Source organism: Python bivittatus, unplaced genomic scaffold (assembly GCF_059951505.1).
Source record: "Python bivittatus isolate LINGU-HERP-01145 unplaced genomic scaffold, Pbiv_v1 ctg000200_np1212, whole genome shotgun sequence".
In the NCBI taxonomy this organism is placed as follows: Eukaryota; Metazoa; Chordata; class Lepidosauria; order Squamata; family Pythonidae; genus Python; species Python bivittatus.
In genome coordinates, this window is record NW_028277040.1 from 1,818,049 (window position 1) to 1,838,303 (window position 20,255).

General features: G+C 37.7%; 1 protein-coding gene across 2 annotated transcripts in view; it reads left to right on the forward strand.

Moving 5' to 3' along the window:
• Positions 1-19,531, forward strand: part of IKZF2 (IKAROS family zinc finger 2) — a 118,961-nt gene extending 99,430 nt beyond the window's left edge. For both annotated transcript variants that reach the window (XM_007432079.4, XM_025169095.2), the window contains exon 8: positions 2,338-19,531. In XM_007432079.4, the coding sequence (XP_007432141.2) occupies positions 2,338-3,053 (716 nt within the window). In that variant the 3' untranslated portion in view covers positions 3,054-19,531. The remainder of the gene's footprint in view (positions 1-2,337) is intronic.
• The last annotated feature ends 724 nt before the right edge of the window (positions 19,532-20,255 follow it).

Sequence of the window (20,255 nt, forward strand, 5' to 3'; positions counted from 1 at the left end):
TGCAAGCAATTTACCTAATCCACAAATTTCACCTAGAGTCTTGAGAACTGGCTGGTATACAAAGACATGTAAGTAAATAAGTAAGTAATTGCAGTAGCTGACATTGATCCCACAAATTCTGACAGCCATAATCTCTATAGATTCTGCAGTAACTGTGGCATCTAATTTGGCATGGATGATGGACATTTTAACTCTCAAGCTACATCATGGTGTTTTATAAACCAATGAATAACCATCTGAATCTGGCCCTGAACAAGCTTTAAACTTTCTTCACCAACAGTACTACCACCACATGAAAGTAACCTGTACTAGCTCACTTTCGAAACAATAAGATTTATTCATGTCTACATTCTAGCTGAGTACAGGCTTGTTTCATCATCCAGAATGCATGAAAAAACTAAGGAGCATTCTGAATGCTCCGCAGTCAGAGATGGTGCTCTGGAATAATAATTTTAATCAGTGGCCCATCTCACCTCGCCATTCTATTATGTGACCATGGTTTCCGTGTTGCCTGGAAAATCACCCAGGGCATTCAAGAATCCTTGGATTTCATAAATCTCTGGAGGCAGACCATTGTAACAGGTGCCAGTCATTGCCAGCTATATCTTACTAGGGAGTAATCCATCAGTGTCAAATGAGCAGTCTTCTCTCTACCAGTCCACAATAACCCAAAAGCCAAATTGAGAAAGTGAGCTGTAATGTATGTTATCTCTGTAATTGATATAGATAGTCCCACAATTATCATGATAGTTATAAATATGGGTTGGACTTGATAGAGTTAGTCAGTATAGGTACTGAAATCCTCCAGAATAACTATCTTTGATCCATAGACTAACTCTGCCAACTCAAATGAGAATATGAGTAGAGAATAAACAATAAATTTCTATATTTGTTCAAACCTTTGCAGCTGTTACCAGTAAAATTATGTGTGCATGTGGTGTATGTTTTGGATTTTGAGTAAGATTAATGGAATTTTTGTGATGATTGAAGTCTTACACACACCCCGTCCTGTTTCTCAGACCTATACTGCTGTTGCATTGAGTACGTACCTCTTTAGGATAGTGCAAAATTAGACTTTGCTCCTCCTTCAGTCATGCATACCTGATCCAACTCCTTCATCCATGATCATATTGGGGTTGAGTGCTGTTCTATTATTATGAGAGTGAAAGTCAGCATGACCATCCAAAAGTCATCAATAGAAGAAAGGGAAAAAGTATAAACATCTGGCTCCTCTGCTTCTCCGTTCACGCAATCCTTTTACTATCTCATTCTTTCCACTCTTCTTAACCTCCTCCTTTAGGCTTCTTAGGGCCTAGATTTCAAACATTAGCCTTCCTCTTCTTCCTTGACTTCTTGATTTGCTCAGATAGCCAGGACATTTGGGCATATACAGACAGATTCTTGACCATATCATGGTCCAAAATAACTGAGTTCATTTCTGAAATTGGTAATGTAGGGATGTTACTTTGAATGAACAGTCTGCAGTGAACATGGGAAGAGGCATGATTTGTGAGCCACACATTTCTCGCTTCTGATTTAATGATATTTCTGAAAAGACTAAGTGATTCTAACAAATGTTGTCATCTGTGCATATGTAATGTCCATGTTGTTTTATACGGTTGTTTATTCCCAAATGAAACAACAATGTTTTAGAAATTAAAGTAGGATGTCTCATTTTTCTTCATATCAGTTTTGCTTCAATGCCTGAGGGCTCCACATCTTACACAGATTTTCACAACATATTTAGCAGAAAGATACATGAATTTTACCTCTGTGCATATGTAAACTTGGTATTCACTGCATTATTTGAAAATAGCAATCCAATTATTTCACTGTTTAGAAATATTGTAAATCAGTGTGTATGTATTTTTTAGATTTGGAAAGTAGCGTGTATTTTATATTCTAATTTCTGTATTTGTAAATGTGAAGTAAGAACACATCAACAAAGCAAAGTGAAGTACACAAATTGTTGGTATTTATCAGTTTGTGGAGCTGCTACATTGGTCCATGGATTGTGAAAGTTAATTAATTAATTAAATTAAAGTTAAATCACAGAATGTTAAAATGAAAAACTAAATAAAATGGTTTTGTTATATTTATATTCCATTCTTGCTAATTTAGCAAATACTTCAGATTCTGCCAGAATTTGCAATCTCTTGCACAGTTACGGGCTGGTAAATCCCATGGAATATAGTTTCTTTCTGAGTAAATGTTCCTGGGATGGTTTTTAAGTAGCAAAAATGTGTGAATCAGTTTCTGCCAATGATTTGCACTGTTTATCTTTCATTTCTTACCTTATTAGTGATATTTTTTCTTCTTACTGTTGTTCTGATGTAGGTGAAAAGCTCATGAGATATGGTTATCCAGATATTCATTTTGACCCAAGCTTACCATATGAGAGAGATGCTGAGCTGATGCAAACTCACATGATGGACCAAGCAATCAACAATGCAATCTCTTACCTTGGGGCAGAGGGACTTCACCCATTGATGCAGCACACACCAAGCACAATTGCTGATGTCATAAGTTCAGCTTATGCTCAGGTCTACAACCCTAACAGGATAGAAAGACCAGTGAGCAGAGAAACCTCTGACAGCAATGAAAATAATGTGGACGGCCCTCTCTCCCTCATCAGACCAAAGAGTCATCCCCAAGAAAGAGAGGCTTCACCTAGCAATAGCTGCCTCGATTCTTCTGACTCAGAGAGCAGCCATGAAGACCACCAGTCCTTCCAAGGAAACCTTGCCTTAAATCCCAAACGAAAGCAAAGCCCAGCTTACATGAAGGATGACTCCAAGACTTTGGAGGTCAGTAAAGCATCAAAGGGCTCTTTAAAGGATATCTATAAGGTCTTCAATGGAGAAGGAGAGCAGATAAGGGCATTTAAGTGTGAACACTGTCGAATTCTTTTCCTAGACCATGTCATGTACACCATTCATATGGGGTGTCATGGCTACCGGGACCCCTTAGAATGCAACATTTGTGGCTACCGGAGTCAGGACCGATATGAGTTCTCTTCCCACATTGTCCGAGGAGAACACACATTCCATTAAGCCTTCTTTTCCAAAGGAGATGCTGAAGTAGAAAAACAAACACTGCACATGAAGAAATACTGCACTTGCAAGCCCACTTTTCCTCAGATGTTGACCCAGCTTTTCTCATTGGTTCTGTTTCCCAGGTTCTGTTTTCCTTTTTAATTATTGTTATTTTTGTTGTTGCTGTTTTGGGGATCCAGTCTCACGTTACCACCAGTGGTGAGGTGAGAAGGAAGGAAAGGAGGGACCAGAGAGTAGTTTGGCTTATTGTTTTTGCTATGAAAATGGATGTCGCCCTTTCATAGTGGAAAGTGAAAGGGAGTTCATTTCTGTCACAATTTTTCCTATAGCTTTTCAAGTATCTTGGGTACTGCTGAACTCCACAAGGTGCTCTGACATCTTAGCAAATTATTATTTTGGGGGAGAATGATAATTTCAAAGGTATAAAACCCTTTTAAATGTGTAGCTAAAGTTTTGTTCAGGTTGGGAGATGAGATTCTTACTTTGCAAAAATTTCTAGCAAAAGGGTTGCGTGTAGGGGCAGAGAGAGGTTCCACTTAAAGCTAACCTATCTAGAGATTTAGGAGCACAAAAAATATCAAATTTTGCTCAGATGTTATTTCCTGAGGTGAGGTACTTTCTTACAAGGTATTGTTTGTCTGGAATGTAAATGAATTCTTTATATCTGAATACTAAATCACATAAATGAGATTTGATTTTATACATGATGTGACATCATCCAGGAAATCTGAAAACATAAAATGTTATTTTACTTACCCCAATATGCACTTTTAAAAAGGAAAGAAAAATAATTGCTAGGATGTTCTTACGTCCTTAACATTCATTTCCCAGCTTCCTGTGGGCCTTAAATGATGGGCCCTGTGTATTTTTTTAAAGTTGTTTAGGTGACTAACAATTGGAGTTGGTGTATGTTTACTCAAAAGTAAGCTTCACTTAGTTCAGAAGGGGTTTATTTCCTAGTAAATATTCTTAGTTTAGAAATGCAGATATCAATACAAACCTATGTAGCAGGTTTTGCTGCTTTAGAATCTCAGATATGCTCATCACAAATGCATTTGAACTATGAAATACTTATATTTTTCATTTTATTTTCTGTAGTGTGAAGCATTAAGAAGCTGACTAAACTAAGACCTTTAGTTAGGAGATCTGTATCCTGTATCAGCTGGCTAGAGCTGCCATAGTGATTGAGGCAGCCTACAAATTGATAAATAATTAATTTATCTATACAAGGATGTGAAGAAACTGTTAGAGCTACTTCACAAATGCCACTGTTTCTACATACATGTAGGGGAATAAATATTCATTTTGTGCAAAAATATCTTTTCCCCCCCAGGTACATATTTAAAACTGCAGCATGTAGAACCTTCCAAATATACGTATAAATATTCTAGTAAATACTCACGTGAGATGCAGAGAGCCTGTAGTCCTTTAATTGTTTCTGAACTGTAATTCCCAAGCATCTCTCACCATGTTGGCAATTGTGGGTCAGCCACATTTGGAGGGTCACCAGTTCTCAATCTCAGCCATACTTCCTCAAGGAAAACTAATCTGTAAGCCAATCTTTAGTCTCTTTCTAATTTTCTCTCTCTCTCACACACACACACACACACACTCACACACTCACACACACTAATTGTGGTCATAAATATTTCTTACTATATAGGAGAACATTTTTTCAAATGAAACTGAATCAAACCACGAGCCTTAGATTAGGCACAGGTTGATTACTTGCCTGAAAATAATTTCAGGTTTTAGTTATCCCCTTGATCATATTAGCAAATGAAAGACTACAGTGAATTAAGAGGTTGAAATATTAAGGTTCAAACCTTCTCTCCTGATTATCTACATAGCTCTGAGTATATGATCTGGATTTAGAATATTTAATTTTATCAATCTTTTTCCCCTCAACTATATTGGTTGGTTGGGTTTTTTAATAAAATCAGTGACTACCTCACATTTTTCTACATCCTTGGATATTTGCACACCTGGCTGTAAAATTACAAAGAGAATAGATTAAAAACCATACCTTCAATGACTTTAGATTATGGGGAAAGGGTCCTGTGACCCAGCAGATGTTGCTAAACTACAGCACAGCAAAGGGAAGGGGTTACTAGGAGTTGCTTGCAGTTAAAAATACCTTCAGCAGCACAGGTTACTGCCTCAGGTTGCTTCTCGAAACAAACCATTTGGCGTCTTTGGTTTTTCATATTTCTGTCAGCACACCCAAGAATAAAGCAAGTTCATTGGTTTCTAAAATGGAGCTGGAAAACTAAAATATACTGTTACTCTCTTTCAGTACAAAATGGGAAGACCGGGCAGCTATCCTATCCAGTCTAGTAATTGATAGAAATTAAAGTGATCTTGCTTTAACATTTCCCTCAGAAAACATGTTTAGCTTGTACATTCTTTGTCCAAGAACAGGGTACCCTGAAGCTAGATTGTTGCTTCCCACAATCTTATGTAGAAGCAATAAAGATTTGAGTAACAAATTTGTCTAAAATAAATACAAGCCAAAAATCACAAACTACACAACTGGTATTAATATCAGAGAAGAATTTCATGGCAGGAAGCCCCAGAGCAAAACAGTTCTGTCAACAGTTGCTTGGCTGAAATTGTGGGTTGTATTTCACTGTTTTGTCCTCCAACAGAACAGATTCCCCTCCCCTCTGCCACTCCCCACACACCCCACAAACTTTCTCTGGAAGTTTGGGGACCTTCTGGATGTTGGATGCTGCCCACTGACCTTTTATGATTTGCATGATCACTTGTACAAGGTGAAACAAAGCTAAATCAGGAACCCTATGATATCCAGAGGCCCAGCTGGTCAGTGACCTGAACCTCTTTTCAGTGGCAATTAAAGTAGTTACTGTTTGAAGGTTATGAATGAATACATTTCAGATGAATACTCTGTTGTTTTTCTGAGCACTCTCCCCAAAAGCTGAACTACATATAGTAGTGAGATTGATCTTGAACTAGTCCAAATTCAAGAAGCAGATTGTACATCACCCTTGCTTCTACTATTTCATTTCTGAACATCTTTTGCACCCAATTGCTGACCTGCATTTCTATCTTAATGGCTGTTTAGAAAGGTCACTTGACTTTAAAAGAATTTTAGGAAGGAAAAGGTTCATGAACCTGCACAAGAGCATATTTCACTTAGATCCTATTCAATAATTTTCAAAAATATTTTCATTGTGCCTGTTTGTTCCTGCATCAATCATAATGGAGGAAGAATTTAAGAAAGAGCTGACACCTCCAAAATGGTAAAAACTGAAATAGTTATGTCTGACAGGAGTTGACAAAAAGCCATTCATAAGTTATTACCATGAAAAGTAAAATCACACAGAGACTAAACAAGCCGCAGTGGCCCATTACATGTTGCAATTATATAAACCTGGAGAGTTACTAAAAGAAAGTGTTCTCTTGCAGCCCCATCACAAAAAATATATATATATATATTTGGGAGGCCCATCTTCAGTATAATAATAATCCTTTGTTTTATTATTTCCTATGGAAATATATAAAATTTAGCATCTCTACAGATTGATAATGGAATTATATATGTTACCTTTTCTGTTTCAGTTCAGGATTTTCTTGTTCATTTTGCATTCATCACAAAAAAAGATGACATGATCTCTCTCAAAAAGTATTTCATGCTATATTCTGTACAGTAAGGGCTGTAATGATATTTAATATTCCTTATAAAACAGTGTAGTATGTTTATTAGAAGAATGTTAAGTATTACTGCAAGAACTGTGATCAAAATGGACAAGGTGACGGTATATTTGAATTCATCAGTCTTATAAAAAACATTGAAATATATTTTTGCATGATTAGCATTTCAAATTTAGCTGCATATGAAATGTAATATTGGATTTTCAGAGGGAGGACATGAATTTGTAAAAAAAAAAAATTAATTGGAATTCACAAATGAAAGATAATCAATGTTGAGATACCAGGAAAGGAAGCCTTAGTTTGATTTATCATGCACAATTGTTATGGAGCCTCTTTTGAGCTCAAAAACCTCTGATGGTTTTCAAAAATTGGAATTTCACAACAATTTAACTTTGATTAATTGTGCAAGAGAAAACATTTCAAAGTACTTTGCGAAGATTGTCATTACAAAGTAATTCAGTTAGTTTTCTTTAAGGGACTTACTTTTTGTTCCGACAGTAAAAAAAGAAAACAGTTTAAATAAATAAAAATAACTTTGATTTGGTTTGATTAAAATTTAATTTGGCTGTTTTCAATTAAAGAAGGCTTTGTGTGCCAGGGCTCCGCCTGCAAACCTTGCCAGGCCTGGTCCCTACTTTCACAGGAGATGCCTAGGAATTAAAAGAGTCAAAAAACAGCCCAGAAGAAGGGAATAGCACTCCCATATTTTGACCCAGAAAACTATAGGATGTGCCTAGGAAGTCACCAGAGGTTGAGTTTGACTTGACCTTTTCTCATGAACAAGAAACTCAAATGCCACTTGAATGAAAACTTCTAATTAGCACAAGTCTGACTGTGGGTTTCTTAAACAATTTACTCAGCTACCAGGAGAGTCAAATGTATTTTGCTAGAATAACTTTAGGTGAGTTATGTTATACTGGGGCTTGGGAGTAGGAATTAATAATATTTCCTAAACTAGAGACTTCTGGGCTTCAGAGAATCCTTTCTGTGTTGATCCTCTGCAAAGGGAAATCTGCACGGATTCTAGTCTGGGCTCACATCGTTTCTGGTGTGCACAGACTAAGCCCAAGGAGCCTCAAAGGGGCCTTTTTGGAACTGAAATGCATCCAGTACTGTAGCTCAGAGTATGAGCAATGCTTGCCACCTCATCTTTTGAGGGAGTTTGCTTATCATTACCGATCTCCAATTGATGAAGATGGCTTTTACCAAATTCTGCAGTTCCTTCTGTGGAACAGTTTCAAAGCCACCTCTTAAAAAGTTGCTGCTTGGTCTGGAATGCTTTGAGAAGAGACTGTTGCTTGGATTGAAAGTGAGACACAACACTTGAGGATTATTACAAAAGAAGAAAAACAGATATGTCCATAGAAGCTTTAAAATAACTAGTTTGCAAGGAAATTTAGCCCTTTTTTTTATTTTGAACATTTTAGTGTAACTTGAGATTATGTAGAAAGTGCTGATTATTTACTTCCAGTGCTGGTATATTAATAGAGATAAAGGTTTAATTTATAGGTCCACCAATTCAGAATTGATAGTATCAAACAAAAAAGCGGAAGTGAATTTTGGTGCCAAAAACTTGACTGTATTTTTCAAGAGAAACCAATATATGCACCCTTAATTCATCAAGACATTCTGGAAGGGGTTGGGGCTGAAGCCCCTGCAGAGGGCTTTAGAGGGTTTCCTTTCCTACCCCCATGCTTCCAGAACATGCTCCAGTTCCTATGAAGAGCCGGAGCTGCAGAAGGGGACTGCTGGAAGCTGCAGGAACATGGATGTGTTTGGGCTTCTACTGGAGATGATTGGCATCAGAGGCCTGAAAACCGTTGTTTCAAACTGAAGTTTTTAGTTTAGATTCTTGTCCACCAAATTCAGATAGATAGCTTTGGTTAAAAAAATTGGGGGCATGTCCCACTCAAACTTACAATTCTTTAAACTGTTAATTTCACTGGGAGATATTAAAACACATCTTTTAATTCTTCCATGATATTCAAACACTGGATCCTGTTCTTTGATTTTCAGATTTGTTTCAACTTTATACTGCATGACATAAATAGATACTCATGTCTAAGAGAGAATGGTTTTTACTTATTTTGTAGTACTTTGAAACTGTGATCAGAGATTTGTCCTGTTATCAAGCACTCTCAAATCTTGATCATATTTACTTTTTGTGTCACTTGTAGGAGTTTTATTTTGCTTTGTTTTGGTCTTTTCCTGCCCATTTTTCTTGTTTTCAGTTTTACACTATCATAGCTCTTGTTGCCTGCAACTTGATCTTGTTTTTAATTTTAATTTGTTATCTGTTCATTGGCTGTACAGTGTGTTTACATATTTTTGTACTTGAGTGTAGTTTTGTATTAAAAAAGAAAAATGATCTGGTAAATATAGCTAAATAATCTTTCTAACACTTTTAAATTTAGGATCATTAGAGATGGCAGAGCTGTGGAACTGTAATACTAAACATTTGCCTTTCTTTATGTTGATGTTATTTTCTGGTTGTACTTTCTTTTTCTTAAGATGTATGACTTTTTGACAGATTGGAAGCTTTTAATGCATAACTGTTTAGAAAAATTTAAAGTGTAAAAATGTGTCATTTTTTTCCAATGGAAGACTATGCTTTAAAAGTTTTGCTATTATTCTATTCCTAGGCAGAATTTCTGCACCCAAAATGTTGTATTTTTGCATCTTAATATTAGAACATGCTTTTAACAAGTTTGGAGCCACTATCCAGATTGTTTAGTTTAAGACAGAAAAGACAGATTGTTTCATTTATGTGCAATAATCTCTGAAAGTTTTATAGTGCATTGAACATTGTTTGAATAATGACATTACATTTTGAAGCAAACTGCTGACCAGACAAAGGCCAGTGTTTTGATACATTGGTTTTTAAAAGTTGAATCTTCAGGGAACCCCATCCACTTTGTTACTTCTACTGCTGGCACACTGCACAGAATACTGGGGCATGTCGCACGGTACGCATATTAGTTCTGGTGGAGCACTGCTCTGACTGCTCATCACTGACTCACTTGCGCTAAGAGCGTGACCGAGAACACACCCAAACGGAGCAGCCCATTGCAGGGGAAGGAAAGCTGCCTTTCAGGAACCCTGGTGTTCCATTCTCTAGAACACACGGTTTTAGCTGATGCTTTTGCTCCAAGGTCTGTGTAGAACAACAGCTCAGAGAGAGGGAAGAAATGGTTCAAGGTTGCCCTTGGCCTGGACCACATGTCTGATTGTGCTGAGAGGCAAGGAGCAGAGGCTGCCCCAAAGCTTAAGTGAACCAATTTAGTGGTGGGGATGCAACTGATAGGTGTAGATGTCCCCTTTCTTCTTAGTGCTATTATCCATAACGTGCCTTTGATCGGTGCGGTCTCAGTGGGTTGCTTGCTAAGGCTAGGCATTTTGGATTCCTCTTTGGTTGGGGTTTCACTCTTTTTTTCATTGGGTAAAGCACTTAACACAAATGGGCCTGATCCTCGCTGAAAATGCCCTTTGCATTGAACCATCTTGGGTCAGACTCCAAATTCTCAGTCTAGGCATTTATGTCTGGGGGATTTTTGTCTGCAGGGAGACGTACAAGGCAGGCATTCTTTCACCAGGAAAGCTTATTTTTAATTCTTCTTGCCTTATCTGTTATGGTAGGGCTTATTTTATATGTCATGCTTTATTTATATATCTAGAATATTTTAATACCTATTACTCAAATAGGTGGAGACTGCTATGCTGTAAATATGTATTTAGGTACAGAATAAAAATCCTTGTGAATATTTGGTGGGGGAAGCTGTTACTGGACGCAGAGGCCACTTCGGGGTGGTTGCTGGTTTAGGGGGTGGGGGGGATGTGTATGTGCAAGATAAGGGAAAATAACCTTAGATTTTAAGCACTTGCCAAAAGAAAACAAGAGTTTAATAAATATTTTTATTTAAAGAAGTGAAGCACTTCATCAAGATTTTCATTTGAGTTAGACTGTTTCTGGAGGAAGGTCCATAAGTATTGCCTAGCTAATCAGCTAAGCCAGCATTTGTGGTCACCACCAGTTCCTCCAGCTCATTCCCTTCAGTTTTCTGGCACACCCAGTGGAGTTTAGGACAGAATCCCAAGCAACTTACCAAGTAAATAGGGAGCAAACCCCATGGAATACTTACTTCTGAGTAGACATGCTTGGGATTGTACTGTTTTTCTCTGAACAGAAACTGTGAGAAACAGAATCATTTGTACCAATTGGAACAGATTCCTGCTGCTTCTTCCTTCTCCAGAATCCAGTGCAAATGAGAGGTCTGGAAAAGGAATCCGTGGACTCCTGGTGTTTTGCTTCCCAGAAGCACTTGTTTTTGGTAAAGTGGGAGATGGATTCGTAGGTACCTGTGTTAGTGGATGGGTGCTGCTATGCTGCATGAGAACAATCTTTCTGATATTTAGGTCATGGTGCAGAATTGGATTCCTAAGAATCTTAAAGGATACATGTCAACTTGCCATCAGTTCTTATGCTTTCCAAGTTTCTGTCTTGTATAGAGCAGAAAGCATTGTGAAGTGGATATGTGATGTCATAAGTCCATTGTACTCCTTCCAGGATGGAGTTTTCTTCATCTCCCAGTATCTTCCTCACTTTTGTCATTTGCCAGTCAGTTCCAAACTCTGTAATTGCTTGTTTCCCCCATTTTAAATTTTGTGATCAGGTATAAACCAGCCTCTACAAAATATTCACATTGTTTGTATTTATTTTCATCCCAAATATTCTTTGCTTTATTTAAAGGCGTTTGAAGTGACTCAGTGGTCAGGGTGGGTAGAATATGAACAAGCCAGTTTGGGATGTTTACAAATAATAGGGAATGGTACTCCATGGATTTCCAGTCTGGCTATACTATGATTGCATTTGATGTAATTTGATATAGTGGGCATAATTTAGTAATAACTGTAATACATCCCGTCCTAGGTGAGGTCACTCATGCTAACTTTCAATTAATGAGAACATGATTTATAACCCAAATGTTAGAGACCAGGGCCAAAAAATACATTTGAGTGACCTCTGTAAGATTTGAAAGGGCTTTGGATCAGATCTATATCAGAGTCACTTGGAATGGTCTCTGTGGTCAACTCTGGAACGCTCAAAGCTGTCTGTCTTACTGGGTAGATGGGGCAACTGTTCCATTATTGTCACATTGTTGGGAGAAATGTTTGGTAGTCCCTCTCTATCCTTCCTGCTCAGTCTTGCTGGGAAAGAAGTATCTGCTATGGATTTAACTCAAAAAAGGATTTCTTATTCAAAGTGGAAAATTGACAAATTAGATAATCCTACTCCCAAGAATGGAAGAGATGCATCTATAGATGAGAGTTATAGATCTGGTCTATGCTCTCATATACACCTGGGGAAGCCTATGATCTAAAACTAGTTCTAGGGGCATTTTAAGTGGAGTGTTAGATCTAAAGTTGAATGGGAGAGTTCAAAAGCAAAGAATTCCTGGTTTGCTATCAAAGTCTACAACCGCTAATTAGCTTTCTGTAATTGCTGGAATTGGACATTTCCCCCTTCCTTACATGCATACAAATGAGCACCATATGTATGTGTGCAAGGTATATGGATATGAGTGATGAAAATGCATGAGAGAGTGTTTGAGTATATATATATAAATAAGACAGAGCTGCAGAAACTTTGTAATACTTTGTGAAAATAATTATATTATGGATGTTTGTACTGTGCACAGCTACTGGAATTAAATGTAGGGAATCTCAGGAACAAGCATAAAATTTGTCCAAGACTTATTTCTCAAATGTGTATGTGCAGTTTTTAATTCTGTATACTATTTAATATTTTACCAATAAAAATAAACTTCTCACATGAAAGAGTTCATTATATAAAATTTCTCATGTCAGTAATGGATCTCATTGATACTTCTTTTGGTGAACAGTTTGGAAGGTGAACAACTCTTTAACAAATATGGCACACGTATATTTAAATATATATAGGATACCAGAAACACAGTGTGTGCAGTGTCAGTTGCAGGGCTGAATAGAGGAAGGGGACAAATGGGTTGCTTTGCTCTCTGAGTATTTAGAGAGGGAGAGAAAGATTGTTGTATTTGTATGGCAACATGCTGGAAGACCTTCTCTAGGTGGCAGATCCCCAGATGTCAAACACCCTGCCACAAGAGGGAGATCCTTATCCTCTTGCATTTCACTGGCATTTCTTTTTAAACAAGTATTTAATCTTGTAAATAAGTTAATTCTATTTAATTATGGTTGACTTTTGAATTTTTTGGGGTTCATTACCACTGCTATTAATTTGTGCTCATATTTTTAATTTTTTTTGTAGCCACCTTCATCATCATCTTTTTTTGCAAGGAAAAACAGAGTAGAAATTACTTAAATAAAGAGGGGAAGAAACAAATTTTATTTAGCACAGGACAAAACATCAGTATTAAAAGCCACCCAGCCCACCAAAGACTTCACCACTGCTGATTAAGGGTGAGGATAAGACTATCAGATCTGGGCTACAAAAATCAGATGATCACTAGACTGCATCAAAGACATACAGAACACTCTCTTTGCTGTCATCTAGTGGCTGAATGTGTTTTTGCAGTTCTAATGAAACTACTCCCAGGAGTTTGATTAGAAATGCTATCCCAGTTTGGATTGACTAGTGACTAAGTAATGGCAAAGGTAGGTTAGATCTCATGATTTTCTTATTGTTCCATGTGAATTTCTTTTGCAAAGGATGCAGTGCTGTATATACAAACTGCGTACTAAATATTGTGGGCTTATTTCCAAATTATGATTAATAGAACCTTAGACTCAAAAGGCATGTTGCATCATGCTCTTTGTTTAGGATGTGTCATAATTTTTTTTCCTGTTAATTATGAAATTTGGGTTTCATCAAAAGACTATGCTATAACCTTGTATGATAAATTTGAAGTTTTGTACCATCACCCACAACTGATTAGAACCAAAGTGCTGGAAGGGACTGTTTTAGGGCATTGTTTGTAACTCACTACTTGGTGTAGAAATCCAAATTAAACCATCCTTAATAAATGTCTATCCAGCTTCTTCTTGAATGCATTCAGCAAAGGAGAGCCACCCTTCTTATCCTAGGAAGTTTTCCTTATTTCAGCTGGAATCTGCCTTCCCAGGAATTAAGACCTTTGTGCTGTCTCTTCCTCTCTGGAATGATGAGAAGATGGCTGTGTGACGCCCCACCCAGTACTTGAAGATATCATCTTTTCCATTCCTACCCTCATTGGAATCATCTGTTCATCTGTACCAAGCACCCTCAGCAGCTCTTTATAGGACTTAATTGTCCTAAGACTTGGAGATAATGTGCCTTTAATTACAGCTCCTTCGCTTTCATTATGCTACATTGTAAACTGCTTCAGAAACAAATGGAGGTCATCACATGGCACTCAAACCTTCTGTTGAAAGAGAAAAGGAAAATCTATCACTGTGCAGACCTGAGGCCTTAAGCATAGTCAGAAGGTGTTTGGATCCTAACCCTATTTAAGCACAGAACAGCAACCCCAAGTCTGTATTATGCCTCAGGTTGTATCAGTAAACAGGTGTTTAATGTCCATGAGTGCAAAGGAGACATTTGTAGAATGGGGGTGACAAGGGATTGTTCAGCCTTTCTCAGGTCTGCAGATTTGGAGATAATGAGGAAGAAGCTGACTACTACCTGAAACCAGTGCATATAGTGCTGAATCTAAGTACCACAATATTGCTTGAACTCAGGAGTGCTATGAAGCTCTACTGATATTGAAAAATGGCATATATTGCAGCATCTTGGCTTCATAGCATATAGTCATGTGAAAAAGTACACCCCATTGAAATTTTTGACTTTTCCAACATATTTCAACATACAGATATTTGATCTTCTTTCCAACAGTATTGATAAAAGGGATATAATATAACAAATATCATGCACCATTTACATTTTGTAGTCCATTGTGTAAATTGAAATAAACATAAATGCAAATTTTTCAAGTGGAAAAAGTAAATACCCCTGCATTGATCACTGCCTCAAATACCAAAAATTAGAATCAGGTGTGCTAGATCAGGAGCAAATGATCAGATCATCATTAGAGAGGTTCTGGGAAGTACTTGTCTTATTAAAACCCAGGCATTTAGTTTGATTTGCTCTTCTTGTTGGAAGTGTGTGGTATTACCATGCCTAGATCAAAAGACTTCTCTGAGGTCTTCAGAAAGAAGGTTATAGATGCCTATGAGTCTGGGAAGGAGTTTAAAAATATCGCAAAACAATTGGACAACAGTCATTCCACTATCCAGAAGATCATCTACAAGCAGAGAAGATTTCAAACAACTGCCAACTGGCCTAGGCCAGGCCTTCCCAGCAAGCTCAGCCTGAGAGCAGAACTCAAAATGCTAAAAGAAGTCTCCTAAGAACCTCAGAATTTCATCACGTGACCTCCTATTGCCACTTGCCACTTTTGATGTCAAAGTGCATGAGTCTACCTTTAGGAAGAAACTGACCAAATTACATCTACATGGGAGGAGGAAACCTTTGTTGTCCAAAAAGAACATCAGGGCAAGACTAAACTTTGTTCATGAACATCTAGGCAAAGACCAGGACTTCTGGAACAAAGTGCTCTGGACAGACATAGCAAAGATAGAGTTATTTGGCACAGTGCCAGAAGACACATTTGGTGAAAAACCAAAGAGAGCATTTCACCAGAAGAACCTGATCCCAACTGTAAATGGGTGGAAATGCTATGGTTTGTGGTTGCTTTGCTGCATCAGGGCCTGGGCAGCTCACTCTAAGATAATGTGAGACCATCTGGCAGAAGATTGAATCTCAATCGAAAGTGGACTTTGAGACATGATCATGACCTTAAACTTTCCAGTAAATCCACTAAGGAATGGCTGAAAAAAAGAAAAAGAAATGGAGGGTTCTGGAATGGCCAAGTCAAAGTGCAGATCTAAATCCCACTGAAATGCTGTGGGGTGATTTGAAATGGGTTGTGCGTGCAAGAAACCCCTCAAATATCACACAGCTGAAAAAAATATGCATGGAGGAGTGGGAGTTATAAGAAATGCCTACTCAAGATTGCTTCTGCCAAAGGGGCAGTACTAAGAATTAGAGCCAAGAGTGTATTTACTTTTTTCACAGAAGGAAATGGCATATCTGTTATTTTTTTGTTGAATCAATTATTGCAAAGTCAATTTTTCATAGTTTCTTTGTTCAGTTACATCACCTTTATCTTTCTATACTGTTTGAATGAAGGTAAAATATTGATATGTCCACATACATAAAAAAAGGAAAAAAAAGTTACTTTTTCACCTGACTGTAATAAGGAGCAAGAAGCAGCTTTGAAACAATGCCTTGTTCTACAGTAATATTTGTCATTGATCTGCTGCTTTACCTTAGCACTCTAGCCCTAGAATGATGAATCCTGGATTTGGATTTGAGGATCTAGCTGGTGCCATTTCATTACTGATGACATTCTTGGTCATGAGTGTGAGAAGGGGGGCAAGTTGGATTATATAGTTTTTAATTTACCTGAAACCTGGGAAAATGGACCTAAGCCGAACAACTGTCACTAGGAGGGAGAGCCAATCCGAGGTAAATAAGGATAGTTATGAAGTCCCTGCCTACCACAGGCAAGTTTAAGTGTCTGCCAAACCTCGTAAAGGAGCTTGCAGATGTCATTTCAGAGCTTCTTTTGTGATGTCAGAAATCATGAAGGAATGATGCAATTTGGCCTGAGGATTGGAGAAAGTCAAATATTTCTACCTTCCAAAAGGGAGGGGGAGAGGTCGGGTCAGGATGGATTAGGATCTAAAACCAATCACCTTGGCATCAACACCTGGCAAAACTCTGGAGTAGACTATTAAGCAGTTGATCTATAAGCATTTTGAAAAGGATTTATTGCTTGGCAGGAAGCCTGCATTGGTTTGTCACCAGCAGCTCATGCCAGACTAATCTGACCTTTTTTTGACAGATACCTTGCCTTCAGCAAAGCCTCCCATGAAATCTTAGTAGAGAAGATGGGAGATGTGGGCTGTGAAGTGCTACCATTAGATGAACACAGAGCTAGTTGAATGTAATATAATGTAAAGAATGAATGTAAATCACTGGATCCACATCAAACTGGAAGATGTTGAATAGTGTACTTTCAGTGTTCCATATTAGACTTTATGCTGTTCAATGTATTTATAAATGACTTAGATGAAGGATTTGAAAATATCAAGTTTTCATCTAATACAGAAATGGGAGTAGCAAACATCTTAGAGAAGAAGAAGAAGATTTAGGAGGATCTTGACAAGTTGGAATAGGGGTAGAAGACTGCAACAAATATTATTAGAGACAAAAGCAAAGCTCTACATTTGAATAGAAAAAAGCAAAGGCATGAGTAGAGGGAGGAAAAGGTTCATCTCAATGAAGAGCTTTGCACTACAGAGGCAACACTATTCTCTGCATCAAGGTAAAGAGGCAATGTGATTGACCTTGCTGAAGGACCCTGGGTTGCCCTGAAACCTTCCCTGTGGTGCTTCCTTCTGTCATTTGCCACAGCTGGAAAAGGCTTCTGCACAGGCCTTAGGTGAGGAGGAAAGCACTGTCCCGTAGGGTTCTCCAACATTTCTGAAAGGCGACGGGCACTTGTGGAGAAGCCCCTTCTGTTTTGCCAAGTGCTGGAGAGGGCGGAGGGGGGGCTTGCTGACAGGCAAAGTATGGAAGTCACGTTGCTTCATGAAGCAGCATTGACACAAACCTTCCACAACATAAAGCACACTTTGAAGATCTGCCCAGCTTGCGGGAATAAGCTGCCATTCTGATTGGGCATAGGGGAATGTATTAGATTAAGGAAAGAAAAATAGCAGCCCTCTAGTAGCCCCATCTTGCTCACATTTGTATCGAGGAGTAGCACCACATTGCAAGGATCTTGACATTAATGTCTACTGCCTCCCAATCACCAAAGTAACTGATTGTTGGTCCAAATAGCTGTGGGAATGTCTTAGAAAAAGAAAGCCTACAGCACCAGTAGAGTGCTGCTCATGGGTATACCCCAAAATCAAGTCTGCAAAGCTGTATCACTGCTGTCATTCACAGCACTGTATCACTGCTGTCATTCACAATACAAATCAACTGCTGTTCCAAAGGAGTGCACGGATGTTGCCCAACTAGCAACTGAAAGTTGATCGTAGGGGCAAGAGGTGCCCCAAGGATACTGATAGCACTACTCTTCCACAGCATGTGCTGCTCTTTCCATGTACCAGTGAGAATCATTTGCTCAAACAGATGCAGCAAAGAGGACAGGGGGCTGGGGAAATGGTGAAGTCATGATATCATGTGACAGATTTCCCTCAGGTTACCTAACAGAAGTGGGCAGTTCCTTAAAAAAGGGCCCTATTCCATGGTGGCCTAACTCCTGAGAGGCTCTTTTGACATTTCCAGTATTGTTTTTCAGCACAAGCTGAAAGTGCTTACATTCATTCTAGCCATTTAAACCGTGGTTTTAAAATCTGGACTCTCCATGACTGATGGGTAATTTATTGCAGATGTGGACTGTGAAATTAGTTTTATTACTTTTCTCTGGTAGTGGGACTTATTTTATCATTTTGCTTTGATATTATACATTTCAATTTTACTATTTATCTATATTATGAACAGCATATGTAAATATAGTTAATCATAAAAAAAAGCTTGCTATCTCCAGAGAACTAGAGGTCAAATGAAATCAGCTCCTCATTTCTAAATTATGATGGTGCTGTAGATTCAAAACACAGCTGTTGATTCAGTTACAAACTGGATTAGCAACAGCCATCTAACTGGCATTATACAGGATGGCTAAGCCATGAAAGACAGGAAGGCCTGGCGTGATACGGTTCATGGGTCACGAAGAGTCGGACACGACTTAACAACTGAACAAAAAGCTGTATGCAAAAGAACTAAGGGAATAGGGATCTCCTACATTGTTCAGTTTAAATAACAACTACCCAGCTAGGAAGCTTATGATTGCTTTTAAAGTTAAAGAAATTACATTTCAAAACTAGGGTAAAGTATTTTTTCCTAATTAACATATTTAGGAATATGACATAATTTTAAGAATGGACAAGTGTACCTCTATATTTTTTCATGCACAGGTAGTCCCCGGGTTAAGAATGCCCAGGTTATGGATGACACATTGTTAAGAATGGAGCCTATTGTAGCAAAATTCGAGTTAAATACACAATGATTCAATTTCATTACACAATACTACCTGTACAGTATTATACAATACCATTCCAAGTTACATACAAATTCAACTTAAGGACAGACCTTGGGAACAGAACTTGTTCTTAAACAAGGGACTATCTGTATAAGTTTATTTCAGATCATTTCCATGTAAGTTGTCAAATTTATTTTATTTCTTTTTTAAAAAAGTTATAAAAAGAAAAAAATACATAAAAGTGGTTTAACAAAAAACTGAAAAAATAAAGAGAAAAAAGGTGTTAATATATCATTATAACATTCAATTCTATATATCCTTATCTAACACAAATATTATTCAAGTACACATATATTTCTAATAGATTTATATGACTATCATGTTTTTTAAATTCATTTTAGAAATCTGTATGAAAATTGATGTGCATTTTTTTGTTCATAAAACATCTGTTTCCATAATATACATTTTTTTCTGTAAATGGTGCTATGTAATGTATGCGTTGTTTTCCTATGTACAGAAATTTAAATTATTGATTAGCAAACAGTGGCATAATAAATTTTGATAAGTTCAGAAAACAAAAGATACGGTTATATTCCAGTTTCTGTGTTGGCTTGGGAGATAGTAGTTAAATCAGTTTGCATTAAAAGTTGATCCCGAAAGCAAATCATTTCTGTTTCTTCTATGTAGCTTATGCTTTTCATGTCAAAGTAATTTCAGGTAGAGCTGGGAAAAGTTCCTGTGTGACACCTGGAACACTCCTGACTAAGCTAGATCACCAGCAGTCTGATTCATGCTGTTTCCTCTTGGGTCATTTCTCCAATTTAAACATGCATACACAACTTCCATAGATTGGGGAAAAGGCACAGGGTAAAAAGATTACAACTCCTTCTCAGGGCAACTGTTTTTCAGAACTGCTGTCTTTGAGCTGCTATTTGAAAGAAATCAACCCAGCCTATCTGGTAAATCCTGATCATAGGTGATCATTTTACATCTAGTTTGGAGCTCCAGTTAAGCCACTGGGTGAACCACCTTGGTTTACATTAAAACCCTTGTTTACATTAAAACAAGAAGATGAATATATATTTTCTGTTTTGTTTTGTTTTATTGTTTGTTTTTTGTTTGGTCTCCTTCTCCCACATGCTACAAGGTCAAGCTATTGAGGTTCACTTGTCATTAGCTTAGCAGGGTCTTCCTTGCCTTCTGGATATACGACAGGCCCACTTAGAAATTCCTGCTTAGAAATTGTAGTTACTGTGTTGTTTTTAGCCATGAGAAATGCACCTGCAATTTCCTCCCACAATACACTTGATAGCAAGGCACTAATAATCCCCATGGTCCCAGGGCATAAGAACATTGCCTGGTTATGTAAAGCACA